The sequence below is a fragment of the Danio aesculapii genome, unplaced genomic scaffold, assembly GCF_903798145.1.
Source record: "Danio aesculapii unplaced genomic scaffold, fDanAes4.1, whole genome shotgun sequence".
Lineage (NCBI taxonomy): Eukaryota > Metazoa > Chordata > Actinopteri > Cypriniformes > Danionidae > Danio > Danio aesculapii.
This window is the reverse complement of record NW_026613755.1, coordinates 25,395-43,323: the sequence shown is the minus strand read 5'-3', so window position 1 is coordinate 43,323 and position 17,929 is coordinate 25,395. Positions and strand designations below refer to the sequence as shown.

Genomic DNA, 17,929 nt, shown 5'->3' with positions numbered 1-17,929 from the left:
CGGCTTATGACAATCTAGAGCAACACAGACACATTGAGGCATATTCGGGGAGCATAATATGTAGCAGCCTGTCAGAAACACAGAGAGTCAGGCAGTGGACAAAACTAGTCAGAAACATTATTACAAACCATCTGAATGAACGTTGTGTTGTTGTTGTTATTATTGTTGTTGTTATTATTATTACTATTAATATTATTATTATTGTATAATAGTTGTTCTCTTTCATTATATTTTTATTAATCATTTATATATGTATTATCTAATCACCTTATTTTATTCATTGTTTATGTAATTTGTAATGCTTTGGCAATAAAGCTCATTTTAATTATATTGAGAGAGAGAGAGAGAGAGAGATTGTGTATATTAAATATGGTAAATGCACAATCTAAAGTGTGTGCTTAACATGTAAGAACCAACAATGTTTATTTATATAGTTTCAGATCTTCAATTGTTTTAAAGAATATAAAATCAAAGTGATCTAAATGACAATATTGTTTTTGAAATATGGAATAAATGTTATCAAACCTTATAAAAAGGAAATTTTCAAGTAGTTTTCATCCATTCTTTATGGTATTTACATTTCAGTGAAGTTATGAACAATACAAAACTGCACAAATGGTAAAGTGAGAATGAGGAAATGAGTAAAAATGTTTTATTTCAGCCTTACATTTTTTGTTTATTTACATATGTATATATATATATATATATATATTTACACTTGTACATATTTACACAATTAATTTCAATTATTTAAGCACAATTATTCAGTTATTACATTAGAAAGATTTTATAATGACAAAACAAAATCACAATTGTGTGTGCAAATGTTTGACACTAATATATGAATATTATAAACATTATGTTTATTATTATTATTATTATTTTGAGCCATGTTTTCTTTTACTTCCCCTAATCATATAAATTCATTCACTCTCCTCATTAGTAACATCACAGATAATCAGTGGTGTAGAGTTTTTATTCCTATAATACCCCAAACACACAAAAGGACAGAGTTTCTCATTAAAAGCCTGACCAGTGTAAGAGTAGATATGAGACATGGAGTCAACATCATAAAAAGAGACTAAACCCTTCTCATAATACACAAACACACCGATTCTCCGAGGTATCACACTCAGAGAAAGAGAGACACTTGAAGCATTATACTCTTTATATATCTGACTCAGAGTCCAGTATCCATTCCCAGGACTCGGACGGATCCAGTCCTTCCTGTCAGCAGATTCTCTGGTCACTCCTAAATACCACACAGTTTGATCCTTCACCTGCACCTCAAAGTAAAAACACCCTGAAGAAAATCCCTCCTTTCCCACAACACCAAGATATTCAGTAAACCTGTTATTTTCCTCATTCACTGTTTGTGTGTTTCCACATTTCACTTGTTTTCCATCTTCAGACACGATGAGGTTAGGATGAGCAGATTCAGCATCTAGAGTCACTTTCACTACAGGAAATATAGAACAACTCTGCTTTACAGATCAGCAAATAATAAACATACAACCATTTTTACAGGAATCATGAAAACTTTACAACAACATAATGAACAAAAACAAACAACAAAGGATGTTTGACGATCATTATATTATGATAAAATGCTCATATTTTCACATCCTATCTCACTGACTGACTGAGATGATCTGTTCATTGTGTTGATCTGTCTTGTTTTCCTGCTAAACTGCTGTGTTCTGTTAAACATTTACATCTTTATATGTGTAGTTTTCCTTCATGTCATGTCTAAATTGAATTGTTTGTATTTAATACACATGTCTAAAATACAGTTAAGCATAATTACGTATGGGAAATGAACAATATTAAAAAAATTATATTGGTCAAACATTTATACTCACTGTGGAGAGGTAAGCATGATCGAACACCCAATGAGGGGGGAGAGCAGGCTTGGAGCCCGGCGGCTAATCAGCAGGCCAATCAGAAATAATAAATAACACCTGTTTATTCTAGTGATTGGGCCGGAGAGACAACCTTCTTAAGGAGAACAGAAGGAGCAGCCGGGAGAAGAGGGAGAGAGCACACACACACATACGACGAGTGTTGTGCACTCATTTGAAAAAATAAAACTTTACTGTTTACCTGAATCGCCGACCCTGTCTTCTTCTTCCCTCAATAACGAGCTTTGCTACAGTGGTGCCGAAACCCGGGAAGAAGAAGAAACTTTGCTGCCAGAATGGTTACTCCGTCTGCCAGTCCATGTGCGGAAGTCATCCAGGCGCTCGCGGCCCTCCACCAACAACAACACCATGCGCTGAGGGACCTGAGAGCAAATCTGGAAAGACGCTTCCAAGTCCTCGTAGAGGCCCAGCGGGAGGACCGCGAGCTAATCCGGAGTCTGCTGGCCCAGGAGATCCGGCCCGCTCCGACATCTGCCGCCCACCCTCCCATCTCGCTACAGAAGATGGCCCCGGAGGACGACCCGGAAGTGTTCCTGAACCTCTTCGAGAGGTTGGCGGAGGCGTGTGGCTGGCCGCGGGCCGAGTGGCCGGTAAGAGTTATCCCCCTGCTGTCAGGCGAAGCCCAAATTGCCGTGCAGCAGTTACCGGCCCAGAATCTCCTGGAGTACGCTCACCTGAAGCGAGCCGTTCTCCAGCGGGCCGGCCGCAATCCGGAAGAGCAGCGTCAGCTCTTCCGCTCCATGGAGCTGACTGCCAGTGGCCGGCCCTTCGTGTTCGCTCAGCAGCTCCGTGACGCCTGCCGCAGATGGCTGGTGAAGGATGGCCGGACCACCGACCAGCTGGTGGATGCCGTGGTGCTGGAGCAATTCATCACCCGCCTCCCCTCCCGAACATCGGAGTGGGTCCAGTGCCACCGGCCAGAGGATCTGGACACGGCCATCCGGCTGGCGGAGGATCACCTGGTGGCGAGGTCCAGGGTCGGCGAAATAACCTCTCTCTCTTCTCCCCCTCTCCCTCTCTCTCCTCCTGTTCCCAGGCCCAGACTGCTGGGACCGCCCACACCAGCACCCAGATGGCGGTGCACAGAGGCGGATCGGCCGAACGTCCCAAGAGGGGCGGGTCCATATCCGGACGGCGGGGTGGAGCCACGACCCCTGGCGGTTCCCCAGACAGCGCCAGGTCTCTCTCCGGTTCAATCAGTTGGTCTTGCTGGCCCTGGGGGTATAGTGAGAAGGGCTGGGCCGATGCATTGGCGCCGCGGGGGCGAGAATAGCACACCACAAATCTGCTCCATGAAGGAGGTGAGTGCGCTGATTCGGGTCCCCGCCACGCCAATCGTCGCCCCCGGTCGCGACGGGCTATACCGGATACCAGTGAGTATAAAAGGGGGTACATATCAAGCTTTGGTGGATTCGGGGTGCAACCAAACCTCCATCCACCAAAGCCTGCTTCAAGACCCGGCATTGGATACGAGCCGCACAGTAAGGGTAAGGTGTGTGCACGGGGATGTAATTCACTACCCGCTAACGGCGATAGACATTCAATTCCGGGGTAAAAAGCATAGCGTTGAGGTAGCAGTTAACCCGCACCTCAAACACCCGCTAATTCTGGGAACCAATTGGCCTGGATTTAATAGATTATTAGGGGTCTTATGTGCGGGTGTGTCTTGGAAGACGAAATCGCCGGGTAGGGGGTGTGTCGCTCAGCTGGGGGAATCCCAAGCGGTGACGTCACGCGCTGTCTCAGGGGAAGGGCTGGGAATTTCCCGGTGTAAAGACTTTCCCCTGGAGCAGTCTCGTGACGACACGCTAAGACATGCACTCGAAAGAGTGCAGGTGATAGATGGGGAAAACCTCCAGCCTGACCGGCCCCTCTCCTATCCATATTTTGCGATCATTAATGACAGGGTGTATCGAGTGACCCAAGACGCTCAGACAAAAGAAGATACTACCCAATTATTAGTACCAAAGTGCCGTCGGGAAATGCTTTTCCAGGCGGCTCATGCTAATCCTATGGCTGGACATTTAGGTCAGGCGGCCACATTAAATCGCCTCATGACCCGATTCTTTTGGCCGGGCATTCACGGGGATGTTAGCAGATGGTGCGCTGCGTGCCGTGAATGTCAGCTGGTAAATCCACCGGCCACCCCAAAAGCGCCTTTGCGCCCGTTACCAATTATGGAGATGCCCTTCGAGAGAATTGGTATGGATCTCATCGGGCCATTAGAGCGATCCGCACGCGGGCACCGGTTTGCACTAGTCCTAGTGGATTATGCAACCCGCTACCCGGAAGCAGTAGCGCTCCGTAACATCTCAGCAAAGAGTGTTGCGGAAGCTCTGTTTCGTATAATCTCCCGAGTGGGAATCCCCAAGGAGATTCTCACTGATCAAGGCACCGCGTTCATGTCACGCACCATGCGCGAACTTTATGGATTATTGGGCATTAAATCCATTCGCACCAGCGTCTATCACCCACAAACAGACGGGCTGGTGGAAAGGTTTAATCGCACGCTTAAATCAATGATCCGTAAATTCGTTCACGAGGACGCGAAAAATTGGGATAAGTGGTTAGAGCCCTTGTTATTTGCTGTGCGGGAGGTTCCCCAAGCCTCCACGGGGTTTTCCCCCTTCGAGCTTCTCTATGGCAGACAGCCCAGAGGGGTTTTGGATGTCATTAGAGAGGCTTGGGAGGACGAGCCTTCTAATAGTAAAAATGAAATTCAGTATATTCTGGACCTTAGAGCAAAACTCCACACACTGGGGCGGCTCTCTACGGAGAATTTGCTTAAGGCTCAGGATGACCAACGCCGGCGATATGACAAGGGCACTAAACTACGTAAATTTGCACAGGGAGATAAAGTCCTTGTACTACTACCCACTTCCAGCTCTAAATTACTCGCCAAGTGGCAAGGGCCGTTTGTGGTCACACGACGAGTCGGTGATCTCGATTACGAGGTTGTTCGTTCGGACAGGGCTGGTTCACGTCAGATTTATCACATTAATCTGCTGAAGCAGTGGAGGGAGCCGGAGGAAGTGGCGCTGGCTACGCTCGTTACTAACGAGGATGACCTGGGGCCAGAGAGCCCCGGCCGGGAACGGCCGGGCGCTCTGGTCACCGGAGGGGATCATCTCTCAGCGAGCCAGCTCCTCGATATCCGGCACCTCCAACGTGAATTCTCTGATGTGTTCTCACCCCTGCCCGGTCGTACTAACCTGATTCAGCACCATATCGAGACCGAACCGGGCGTGGTCGTTAGGACCCGGCCGTATCGCCTACCTGAACACAAGAAAAAAGTGATTCAGGAAGAATTGAGTAATATGTTGAAAATGGGAGTAGTAGAAGAGTCCCACAGCGACTGGGCCAGCCCGATTGTCTTGGTACCCAAGACTGACGGCTCGGTCCGGTTCTGTGTGGATTATCGCAAGGTAAATGCGGTGTCAAAATTCGACGCCTATCCAATGCCGCGTATTGACGAGTTGCTCGACCGGTTAGGTGCTGCTCGATTTTACTCGACTTTGGATTTAACGAAGGGCTATTGGCAGATCCCCTTGACTCCAATATCCCGCGAAAAAACGGCTTTCACAACGCCGTTTGGATTACACCAATTCGTGACACTTCCGTTCGGGCTGTTTGGGGCACCGGCAACGTTTCAGCGTCCGATGGATAAAATACTCGGCCCTCACGTGGCATATGCCGCTGCTTATTTAGATGACATCATCATTTACAGTAATGACTGGCAGCGGCATATGCAACACCTGAGGGCAGTATTGTCGGCGCTGAGACGGGCCGGGCTCACGGCTAACCCACGGAAGTGCGCAATTGGGCGAGTGGAAGTAAGGTATCTGGGCTTCCACTTAGGCCACGGGCAGGTGCAGCCCCAAATTGATAAGACTGCAGCTATTGCCACCTGTCCGAGACCTAAGACCAAGAAGGAGGTGAGACAGTTTTGGGGCTGGCGGGATACTATAGGCGTTTTGTCCCTAATTATTCGGCCCTCGTCAGCTCATTGACTGATCTCACTAAAAAGGAGGGACCAGATACCGTCCAATGGTCGGAGCAGTGTCAACAGGCCTTCTCAAAGGTAAAATCTATACTTTGCGGGGGGCCACTATTGCACGCTCCTGATTTTGCTCTCCCCTTTCTGTTACAGACGGATGCATCCGATCGGGTCTGGGGGCGGTTCTCTCCCAGGAGGTGGCAGGAGTGGAACGGCCGGTGCTGTACATTAGCCGAAAACTCAGTAAGAGTGAGGCTAAGTACAGCACCATAGAGAAGGAGTGCCTGGCGATCAGGTGGGCCGTTCTCACTCTTCGCTATTACCTCCTGGGCAGGGAATTCGTCCTCTGTTCAGATCATGCTCCTCTCCAGTGGCTTCACCGCATGAAGGATACCAACGCGCGGATCACCCGTTGGTATCTAGCGTTACAGCCTTTTAAATTCAAGGTGGTCCACAGGCCGGGGGCGCAGATGGCTGTGGCCGACTTCCTCTCCAGGGCGGGGGGGGGGGGAGGGCTGCAGGCCGGACGGCTCCCCGGCCTGAGGCGGGCGGTGGGGGTATGTGGAGAGGTAAGCATGATCGAACACCCAATGAGGGGGGAGAGCAGGCTTGGAGCCCGGCGGCTAATCAGCAGGCCAATCAGAAATAATAAATAACACCTGTTTATTCTAGTGATTGGGCCGGAGAGACAACCTTCTTAAGGAGAACAGAAGGAGCAGCCGGGAGAAGAGGGAGAGAGCACACACACACATACGACGAGTGTTGTGCACTCATTTGAAAAAATAAAACTTTACTGTTTACCTGAATCGCCGACCCTGTCTTCTTCTTCCCTCAATAACGAGCTTTGCTACACTCACCCATGAGTTTTCTTAAATGATTGATAGCTAAAAAACAGAAAGTATGTTATTAAGCATTTATAAACAACATTTATACTTTAACAAATAGTTATTTTAATCACTGCTAAAAACACACAGTGCTTGTTAACTAGATATTTATGTTGGCTTGGGAAATCTAACATATGGATGCTACTCAAATTTAATACTACAGTAAGTTGTACCCCTTGGGTGCAAGAGTGTCCCAAACTTGCCCATTGACTTACAACAATGAAGAAACTCATGGACTGCCATTATAAAGATTCCAGATTGACACAAATGCTAGCAGTGACTAGCTACATGCTAATAACAGTTAGCTAAGTGCTATATGCTAGAACTGCTTACTAAGTATTAAGATTTGATGAAACATGTAAATGAGGCTTGTCTAGTAACAACCCAGAGTACCCTAACAACTGTCTGGCAATAACTCAGAACACCTGAGCAAACACCTACCAACACCTTAGGAACCACCTAGAGATCAGGGTTGATTTATATCATTCATATTGGCAAGAAGCTTTGATGCATCATCACTATAAGCTGCCAATCGACTCCATAGCAACAAAACAGACTAACCTAGCAACCGTTTACCAACAGCTATCTCAGCATCAGAACACTGTAGGGAAACACTAGAAACCACTCAGAACATCTCAGCAAATACCTAGCAACCACACAGAACATGCCAGAAACTGCATAGCAACATGTTGGAAGTCAATGGGTACAGGTTTTCAGCATTTTCAGAAAATCTCTTTTTGTGTTTAACAGAAGAAAGAAACTCATAAAGGTTTGGAACCACACAACAGTGAGTAAATGTTCATTGTTGGGTGATCTATCCCTTTAATAAAGACAAACTCACCACTTTTCATACTGCTGTTCTCACGCTGTAGTTGTTTGTGTTCTAAAGAAAAATTAGGAGAAAACAGAATTCAGACAACAGAAACCTTGAATAAAAACCTAATTTCAGACTGAAGAACAATAACTGCAAATCACAAGACACAAGATAAACACAAACATATGTGAATACACTGTTAATTCAATATTTTAAAAGTAAAAACAAACATTAAAAAATAAATCAATAACCTAATAAATAAAAAGTTCTCTGTATTTTCTCTCTCCATTCTTTATTTGACTGTTGTAAACAATTCAGAATAAAGATGAGAAAAACGCATTACACTTATTTACTTTATGACAATCAGTCGATTACAATTTTTTAAAATCAAATTACTGAAAAATGTTTGATTTAACAAATTTGAATAATTGATGGGCGAAGCGGTTGCACAGTAGGTAGCGCTGTCGCCTCACAGCAAGAAGGTCACTGGTTCGAGCCTCGGCTGGGTCAGTTGGCATTTCTGTGAGGAGTTTGCATGTTCTCCCCGTGTACGCCTGGATTTCCTCGGGTGCTCCTGTTTCCCCCACAAGTCTAAAGTCATGTGGTACAGGTGAATTGGTGAATTGGGTGAGCTAAATTGTCCGTAGTGTATTTATTTTAGTGTGTGAATGAGTGTGTCTGTGTTTCCCAGTGATGGGTTGCGGCTGGAAGGGCATCCGCTGTGTAAAACATGTGCTGGATAAGTTGGCGGTTCATTCCGCTGTGGGGACCCCGGATTAATAAAGGGACTAAGCCAAAAAGAAAATGAATGAATAATTGAAAATATTGTGTAATTAATCTGATTTCAAAATATTATCAGTCAGCAGCCCTAATGTAAATTACTTGTATATTAAAGTGAACTAAAAGTCATCATTATTGTGTTACATACAAAAAGCATCAAGCAGACATTTACAAAGAGTATTTATTTAATCATTATTTAGAATTTATTACACAGGAAGTTTTAGGCTACAATGCCTAAAAATGGCCAATCACTCAGACTGGAGATGCACAAATGTAGAGTTTAAGTTCAGTTCAGTTTAGCTCAGTTCAGTGTGGTTTAATAATCACTACTGAGAGTCCAAACACTGAAGAGCAAATCCAACGATGCGCAGCTTTGTGTTAGTAAAACTGACCAAACGTATTTACTGAATTGTTGCGTATACTAAACTCATTGTGGACAAAACCAGCCTGATATTGTGATTCTGTTTAAGTGATGTTGCTTAACCAAATCATATGATATATGATAGCTATATCATATATCATAGCTTTTTGTACAAAGACATTTTCCTCTGCAGCAGCTGTGCATTTATCACAAGCATCATGCTTTACAGATCAGAGGTTTTGATGAGGATTGTTTTATAAATCTAGACTAAACTCATCATAGAATAAATTATTTTTATAGTGTACAAACTGTATATTCTGTTCCCTTATGTCCTAACCCATACCTCTAACCACAACACTCACAGAAACATTCAAAAAGCATACTATGATTTTAAGCCTTTTGGTTTACTATGACGCTGGAAATGTCTTCAAACAGCATGTTTAAGTAGTAATTTCCATGGCATAGACATTTATTCAGGTTTATGTGCAGCATTATTTAAAACTGTCATAAAATAATCATTGGTGATTTAGTGAAAATTGTTCATAAATTGTTTTCAGAAAAAAAATGTTTTAAAAATCTATGCCTAGGTTGCCTTATTTACATAAAAATACTATAATTTTACCTCTGTATTTATAAACAGCAACAGCAATCAGTATTCCAGCAATCACAGTGACCACAACTGAGACTGAAATCACAGTTACTGATGTCCTCCAGTAAATATACATATTACCTGCAAAATAAAACACTGATTACGCAAAGAGTAAGTACAATGTTGTTATGAAGCGGACAGGAGACAGAGGTAAGGAAACGTTAGGGTGTTTATTAAATGACAACAAGGAGCACATGAAGGATAGCCAGGAGGATCAGGAATGATGTTGGGGTCTTTTCCTCCGTGGCTGGGTAACAGGAATACACGAGGATGGACAGCACACACCAGATACAGCTGACAGAGGATGACACAGACTTGGAAGGACTGGAAGACAGGACGATTCGGGAGGACCAGGAAGACTAGGAGGAATACAAAGAGAACAGGTAAGTAAATCGTTTGTTTAGCTGAGGATGACTACGCTGAGTGGTCGCTCAGTTGTCCGCTTTCGTCGAGACGAGCCCGGACAATGAGCGACTGGAGTGCTGTGCTTTTATCTGGTGCTCGTGAATGTGATGCAGCTGTGTGCTCATTAGAAGTCAGGTGATGGTGATCTTCGTGAGTGGGGGTCGTGAGAGCCTGACCAATCCATGACAGTACCCCCCTCCCCAGGGCCCGCTCCTGAGGGCCGACACCTCCGACGCCGTGGTGGTCTCCCTCTGCCTCTAGGCGCTGGGAACTCAGGGTGGCTCTCATGAAACTCCACCATGAGACTAGGATCGAGAATATCAGCTCTGGGAACCCATGTCCTTTCTTCGGGGCCGTACCCTTCCCAGTCCACCAGGTACTCCAACTGGCCACCACGACGTCGGGAACGCAAGATCTCCTTCACTGCGTAGACGGCTCCTTCTTCTAGGAGCAGTGGAGGAGGGGGTTCCTCTTCGTGGTCAGGCTCTGTGGAGGGAAGAACAGGATCGTGATAGGGTTTCAGGAGTGATACGTGGAATGTAGGGTGAATACGGTAGTGAGAGGGTAATTGTAGTTTGTAGGTGACGGGGTTAACCTGTTCCACGATGGTGAAGGGACCAACAAATCGGGGACTTAACTTGCGAGAGGGCAGTCGCATGCGTATGTCCCGGGTGGATAGCCACACCTTTTGTCCGGGTGTGTATCTGGGTTCTTCAGACCTTCTCCTATCGGCGGTTACCTTGCTTCGACGGACTGCCCTCTGCAGATGTTGATGAGCCTCGTCCCAGACTCTCTCGCTCTCCCGGAACCAGTGATCCACTGCGGGGACATCAGATGGTTCGCCATCCCAGGGAAAGAGCGGTGGTTGGAAGCCCAGGACGCACTGGAATGGCGTGAGTCCGGTGGAGGGTTGCCGCAGTGAATTTTGGGCATATTCTGCCCAGCCCAAATACTGGCTCCAGGAGTTCTGGTGACCACTGCAGAAGGTCCTCAGGAACCGTCCCACCTCCTGAATCTTCCTCTCTGTCTGCCCGTTGGTTTGGGGATGATATCCAGAAGAGAGGCTGACGGCCACACCTAGGAGCTTGAAGAAGGCTTTCCATAGACGTGAGATGAACTGTGGACCTCTGTCCGACACAATATCTTCTGGAATACCAAATGACCTGAAGACTTGATTAAAGATATTGTCGGCAGTTTCAAAGGCTGTGGGAAGACCTTTCAGAGGGATTAGTTTGACAAACTTTGAGAATCTATCTACTATGACTAGAATACAGGTATTACCTTCTGACGAAGGGAGGTCAGTGATAAAGTCCACTCCTAGGTGTGACCAGGGACGGTTCGGAATCGGCAAGGGATGGAGCTTTCCAGCGGGTAGATGACGTGGGCTCTTGGATTGGGCACAGTCCTTACAGCCCTGAACATATTGCCTCACATCCCTTGCCATGTTTGGCCACCAGAATCGTTGGGATACTAGCGAGAGAGTATTGTTGATCCCTGGATGTCCAGTGCCTAGCGAGGTATGTAAGGAGTGGATCAGATCTACCCGGTGTTCAGGTGGTATGAACTGCCGATGAGGAGGGCATCCCGGCGGAGCAGGGGCTTCCGGAGTGGCAACGACTGGAGGAGCGTTCCAGGTGATCGGACAAATGGAGATGTGTTCGGGAAGAATCTTCGTTGGGAGTTCTTCATGATCGTGATGCTCGTGTAAACGAGAGAGAGCGTCTGCTCTTAGATTCTTGGGTCCTGGACGATAGGAAATGGAGAAATCAAAACGTGAGAAGAAAAGTGACCATCTGGCTTGACGTGGACATAGTCTCTTGGCCTCTTTGATGTATTGGAGGTTTTTGTGATCTGTGATCACCTGGAACGGATGTTTGGCTCCCTCCAACCAGTGACGCCACTCCTCCAAGGCTAGCTTGATTGCTAGAAGCTCCCTGTCTCCTATGCTGTAATTCTGCTCCGCCGGGCTCAACTTCCGAGAGAAATAGGCACAGGGATGCAGTCGGGGCGGTGTATCATGATGTTGAGATAATACTGCCCCGACGCCGGTGGTGGATGCGTCCACTTCCACCACGAAAGGAAGATTTGGGTCAGGATGAGTCAGGAGTGGGGCCCTTGTGAACTCCTTCTTAAGAAGGCGGAAGGCTGCGGCTGCTTCTTTGGTCCACTCCAGTCCTTTGGGTTTACCCTTGAGGAGATTAGTGAGAGGTGATGTAATCCTGCTGTAGTCCTTGATAAACCGTCTATAAAAGTTAGCAAACCCAAGGAACCTCTGGAGCTCCTTAATGGAAGTGGGTTCTGACCAGGATAGAACAGCCTCAATTTTCTTCCCATCCATACGTATACCGGTTTGGTCAATGATGTATCCCAAGAAATGAATCGACTTCTGGTGGAATGAGCATTTCTCCGCTTTGAGGTAGAGGTGATGTTCTCTCAATGTGTGTAGGACCTCCGCAACGTGTTGGCGATGTTCGGCCTCACTCCGGGAGTAAATGAGGATGTCATCTATGTACACTATTACACAGTGGTGAAGAAACTCCCGGAGGACTTCATGAATGAAGTTTTGGAATACGGAGGGGGCGTTGACCAGACCGTAAGGCATGACCTCATATTCATAGTGGCCAGTAGGGGTCACGAATGCTGTCTTCCATTGGTCCCCCTCACGTATTCTTATCAGATTATACGCGCTGCGGAGGTCCAATTTAGTGAAGACTTTAGCTTCTCGGAGCTGTTCCAAAGCGGCTGGTACCAGAGGAAGGGGATATCGGTATTTTACTGTACCGTTATTTAGGACCCTGTAGTCGATGCATGGACGCAGCCCTCCGTCCTTCTTGGCCACAAAGAAGAAGCTTGAGGCGGCTGGTGATTTTGAGTGACGTATGTACCCCTGACTCAGAGCCTCCCTTATGTAATCTTCCATTGCCTGATTCTCTGGAAGCGAGAGCGGGTAGATCCTACCTCTTGGCAACTGGGCATCTGGAACTAGGTCGATCGCGCAGTCCCATGGCCGATGCGGCGGTAGCTGGGAAGCTCTCTTGGGGCAGAAGACATCATGAAAGGAGCTGTACTCCTTAGGAATGTGGATAGACTGCTTCTCAGGAGGGCTCTCGACCGATGTTGCAAACAAAGAAATGGGGTTCCGACCTTGAAGAGGGAGATTTGGAAAACAGGCAGGTGTACATCCAGATCCCCATTTCTTTATCTCTCCTGTGCCCCAAGAGATGATGGGATCGTGCTTCACCAGCCACGGGCGCCCTAGAATGATGTCCATATTTGCACCCTCCAGAACCAGAAATTGAATCCTCTCTTGATGTAACAACCCCACTTGAAGAAGGATGTCTTCGCATTGTCGATGGATACGGGTCGAAGATCGAGTGCACTGGGTTATCGGTTGTATCTGGTATATATGCGAGGACGCCTCAGTACGGAGGTGGAGTTGACGACAGAGGGATTGGGAGATGAAGTTCCCTGCTGACGTCAGTCTTCCAGACTCTATTATCATGGGTTCTGGTTCTGGAGAGGCTGTTGACTCAGGCGATTGGAGGAGTGCAGACGAGGGGGTGATGGTGTCCTGTTGATAGGAACGGAGACGATCGGAACATCGGAGAGAATGTTGGATGAATCTCTCCAGACCCATTGTATCATCTAATGTGGCCAGTTGGATTCGGAGCGTGGGTTCCAAGCCGAGCCGGTACGTGGTCAACAACGATCTCTCATTCCATCCACTTGCAGCTGCTAGAGTGCGAAACCGGAGAGCATATTCCTGTGTAGATAGAGTACCTTGCTTTAGATGATACAGCTGCTCTCCAGCGGCTACTTCCCCATCAGAACGTCCAAACACCTCTTTGAAATACTCCGTGAAGGTAGTGATGGAATTCATGACCGGCCCGGCTTGGTTCCAGATCGTCTCAGCCCATTTAAGTGCAGGTCCAGAGAGTAGAGATACGATGTAGGCGATCTTCGACTTATCTGTGGGATATAGAGAAGGTTGCATTTCGAATATGAGGGAACATTGTAACAGAAAACCATTGCACTCCCCCGCTCCGCCTGAGTAGGGCGCTGGTCGGGCCATGGGACTGGAAGGAAGGGCCGAAGAAGAAACTGTGGAGGCGGAAGTGCTCGGTGCTGGTGGTGCGTTGGAAAGTGGAGCTGGTGGCTGTAGAATCCGCTTCAACTGGTCCACCAGCTCTTGAAGGTGATCGGGGGTGCTCATGTTGTCGTCGTTAAGGGTCCGGGCTTCTGTTATGAAGCGGACAGGAGACAGAGGTAAGGAAACGTTAGGGTGTTTATTAAATGACAACAAGGAGCACATGAAGGATAGCCAGGAGGATCAGGAATGATGTTGGGGTCTTTTCCTCCGTGGCTGGGTAACAGGAATACACGAGGATGGACAGCACACACCAGATACAGCTGACAGAGGATGACACAGACTTGGAAGGACTGGAAGACAGGACGATTCGGGAGGACCAGGAAGACTAGGAGGAATACAAAGAGAACAGGTAAGTAAATCGTTTGTTTAGCTGAGGATGACTACGCTGAGTGGTCGCTCAGTTGTCCGCTTTCGTCGAGACGAGCCCGGACAATGAGCGACTGGAGTGCTGTGCTTTTATCTGGTGCTCGTGAATGTGATGCAGCTGTGTGCTCATTAGAAGTCAGGTGATGGTGATCTTCGTGAGTGGGGGTCGTGAGAGCCTGACCAATCCATGACAAATGTGTTTTGCTGAAATTATATTTATATAATGTGCTCAATTTAATTATGACGATTACACACACAGTACAATGGTGATGCACAAATCTAATGCTTGTATTGTTTTAAATAGTGGAATGGACAAATAAACACACAGTTACTCACTTGTGGAGCTGATCAGTGTCTCCAGCATGTGGTGTCTCACTCTGACTCTGCAGTGAATCTTGCCGTCTCTCTGATGAACAGTGACGGTGTGTTTCACACTGAATCTGTCTGTGTTTCTGTGTATTTCTGTAGTTTCTGGACTCAATCTGACTCCTTCACTGTCCAGCCACTCAAGATCAGGTTCAGGATACCAACCTTCAGCATCACACTGTAGATGAAGCCCTCCTGAACGATCAAACCCATCTACTGTGATCACTGGAGGACTTCCTACAGCTACAGAACAACAGAAAACATTCATGGAGTGAATTAAACATCATCATGCTACTGTATATGCATCATACATAACAGTTTCAATGCCATTGGATTACTCACCTTCAACTTTAAAATCACTCATGGGATCATCAGAAGAGGAGCTGGACTGAATAAAACACTTATAACGTCCTTCATCAGACACTGTCACTGCTGATAGTCTGAGTGATGCGTTTCCTGTCTGTAGCAGCTGATGATTGAGTTCAGTTCTCCCTTTGTAGGACTGAATCTGCTCTGTGTTTCTGTCTACATGATCCTCATAGAGATGAACTACTGAGTATTTCTGATCAAGTCTAAACCACTCGACTCTCATGTCCACAACACTGATGTTGGGTTTGACTGAACAGGGCAGAATCACATCTTCACCAGCAAATGCAAATACAGGATCTGCAGATCCCACTACTGCAAACTGATCTGTTATAAGAGAAGGAACACGACTTATTCACATTAACATGGTTTGGGAAGATTCACTGCATTCAAAATGATTCACTGCAGAGTCAAACTGAGAGTTCAGCATTGAGAATGTATTAATTAAACTCTTAATTATGATGATGATTAATAATACATTACCTGATCTTGAGTCTGTAATTCCACCAATAAGCATTAGAGTAAAACAAGCGTACTTCATCTCTGATGAACCTGGAGACAAATTATAAAACATGTTACAGATTGCACATCAGATTGTTTTTGCTTTAGAAAACTAGACTTGTTCTGATGGCTAAATGTAAGATACACATTATAACAATAACATACACATTAACGATCAGACTGAAAAAAATGGTTTGACTGGATAAAGACAAAGCACGATATGTACAGTTTTTATCCGCATTTAGTTTATATCCACTAAATCTGTTGAACACATTATTGGTTTTTAAGTGACCCTCAAAGAAAAACCTTAAATAATAGTGTTTGTCAGTTTAGCCATGACTTACCTTCAACTCAGCATTGACTGTTTTCTCAAGAGTGTCTTGACTGAGCACACGATCATCAGGAAATCCTTCCTGATTTAGTTTCTGTTTCTCTCATGTAATTCAACACCTGAACAGATGACAGTCCTTCCCTTCATTACAGCCAATAAACCTGACACAAGTCAAAGACTTAGAGAGAGATGTTTATAATAATAATTTGAAAAAATACACAAACATGGATGACACAACACACACATATCCTTAGAGAACTGTAACCTCTGCTGACAAATCAGAGATACATTAATAATTTTTTTGGGCTTAGTTCCTTTGTTCATCAGAGGTGTTGTGGCAAGTTGTGCAGGATTTCAACGAATATCTTCCAAGTTTCAAAAAATAAGCTGAGGTCTTCGAAGTTCTCAAGTTGAAGCAGTTTATTGTTACAGCAGAGTTGGTCGATCGATCTCTCTCCCTCTCCCAATGTTCAAAAACCCACCATTTATATACAGTTTTTTATCCATAGTCATCATGAGATGTGATGTAGCATCACACCATTTCTCGGCTCCAATAGGATCCTAGCCTTTATGTGTTTGCATATGATCATGTTGTTTCCATACTTTTTAAATGATTCTCCTTATGCACGCTATTATAGTGAGGGTTGTTTTTGTCTTGGTCAATACATGCATTGTATTGCATATGCTGTCTGAATGTTCTCACTTTGGCGCATGACCTGCCGTGCTTCAATTGTAAGGCCTTCAATTATAAGGCTCTGCATGTCTGTTTGTCTCTTCTGCATCACTTGAATATATGTATTTCTATAAGTTTTAACAGTGTATTTTAATAATAATCTATATTTTAATAGTAGCAGATTATATAGCGATTACATAATAAAAGTTCCTCTATAATTTTCCTAAAGGGTCACCATAGCAGAATAAACTGCCAACTTATCCGGCATGTTTTACACAGCGGATGCTCTTCCAGCTGCAACCCATTACTGGCAAAATCAGAAATACATTTTAAAGACAATTCACTGTTTATATATATAGCACATTTCATGCACAAAAGTGCTTCCAAAGTGAGTAATCCAAAGTGCTTTACATAAACAAGAATAAAAGAAACAAGAATAAAAGAGTAAGAAATAAAAACAAGAAATAACAATTATTAAAAACAGATAAAACAGGTTAAAATGTTAAAACAGGTTATAAAAGATTGAAAAGGAAAAGAAAGACATTAGTGTGATCTGTCGGACGTAGCACAGTGCTCATTCAGTAAAGGCACAGCTAAACAGATGTGTTTTCAGTCTTGATGTGAATGTGCCTAATGTTGGAGCACATCTGATCATTTCTGGAAGCTGATTCCAGCAGCGAGGGGCATAGTAGCTGAAAGCCGATTTACTCTGTTTTGACTGAACTCTTGGAGTTTCTAGTTTATTTGATCCTAAAGATCTGAGTGATCTGTTTGTATTCAGTGAGCATATCTGTAATGTATTGAGGTCCTAGGCCATTTAGTGATTTATAGACCGGTAATAATACTTTAAAATCTATTCTGAATGTTTAAGCAATGTGCTGATAGGTTCAAGTTTAAATTAGGGTATAAAATATAAAAGCAAGAGTGCAAAGAGCAGAGCAGTAGGCAAAGACGTCTAAACAGTAGCAAAGCAGGAAGTAACAAAACTGTGTCAGTCCAGGTTTCAGAGCTGAAGTTCAGTTTAGTTCAGTTCAGTGTGGTTTAATTTTCACTGCTGAAAGTTCAAACACTGAAGCAAATCCATGGATGCACAGCTCCACAAGTCCCAAACCATACAAGCCAGTGGTGACAAATAAACTTAACCAATAGACAAAAATGAAGAAAAAAATCCTAGAGAGAAACCAGGCTCAGTTGGGCACGACCATTTCTCCTCTGGCCAAACTTCCTATGCAGAGCTGCTGTCTAGGCGCTGGAGGCTGAATGAGGCTTTATACAGCATACTTCTGGATAGGCTGGAAAACTTTGTTGGGCTGTCTGGGACGGTCCTCAAATGGTTCAGATCTTACCTTGAAGGTAGAGGTTAC

At 45.2% G+C, this 17,929-nt stretch overlaps 1 protein-coding gene across 1 annotated transcript; it reads right to left on the bottom strand.

Annotated features, from left to right (window-relative positions):
* Positions 1 to 756: 756 nt before the first annotated feature.
* LOC130220282 (butyrophilin-like protein 3) lies at positions 757 to 16,337 on the bottom strand. Its single transcript, XM_056452653.1, has 8 exons — positions 15,906 to 16,337; positions 15,544 to 15,612; positions 15,037 to 15,387; positions 14,665 to 14,937; positions 9,381 to 9,488; positions 7,645 to 7,686; positions 6,777 to 6,803; positions 757 to 1,459 (listed from the first exon to the last, which is right to left on the bottom strand). Exons 2-8 carry the CDS (start codon positions 15,599 to 15,601, stop codon positions 924 to 926), a joined length of 1,395 nt encoding a protein of 464 aa, XP_056308628.1. The 5' UTR covers positions 15,602 to 15,612; positions 15,906 to 16,337; the 3' UTR covers positions 757 to 923.
* Positions 16,338 to 17,929: the final 1,592 nt, after the last annotated feature.

Bases quoted from the DNA above. Each gene is read 5' to 3' on its own strand.
- LOC130220282 (XM_056452653.1), bottom strand. From the start codon at position 15,601: ATGAAGTACGCTTGTTTTACTCTAATGCTTATTGGTGGAATTACAGAC. The intron at 9,489-14,664 runs GTGAGTAACTGT...TTTATTTTGCAG, and splicing joins GACACTGATCAGCTCCACAA to GTAATATGTATATTTACTGG. The intron at 6,804-7,644 runs GTGAGTTTGTCT...TCTGTTTTTTAG, and splicing joins GAACAGCAGTATGAAAAGTG to CTATCAATCATTTAAGAAAA.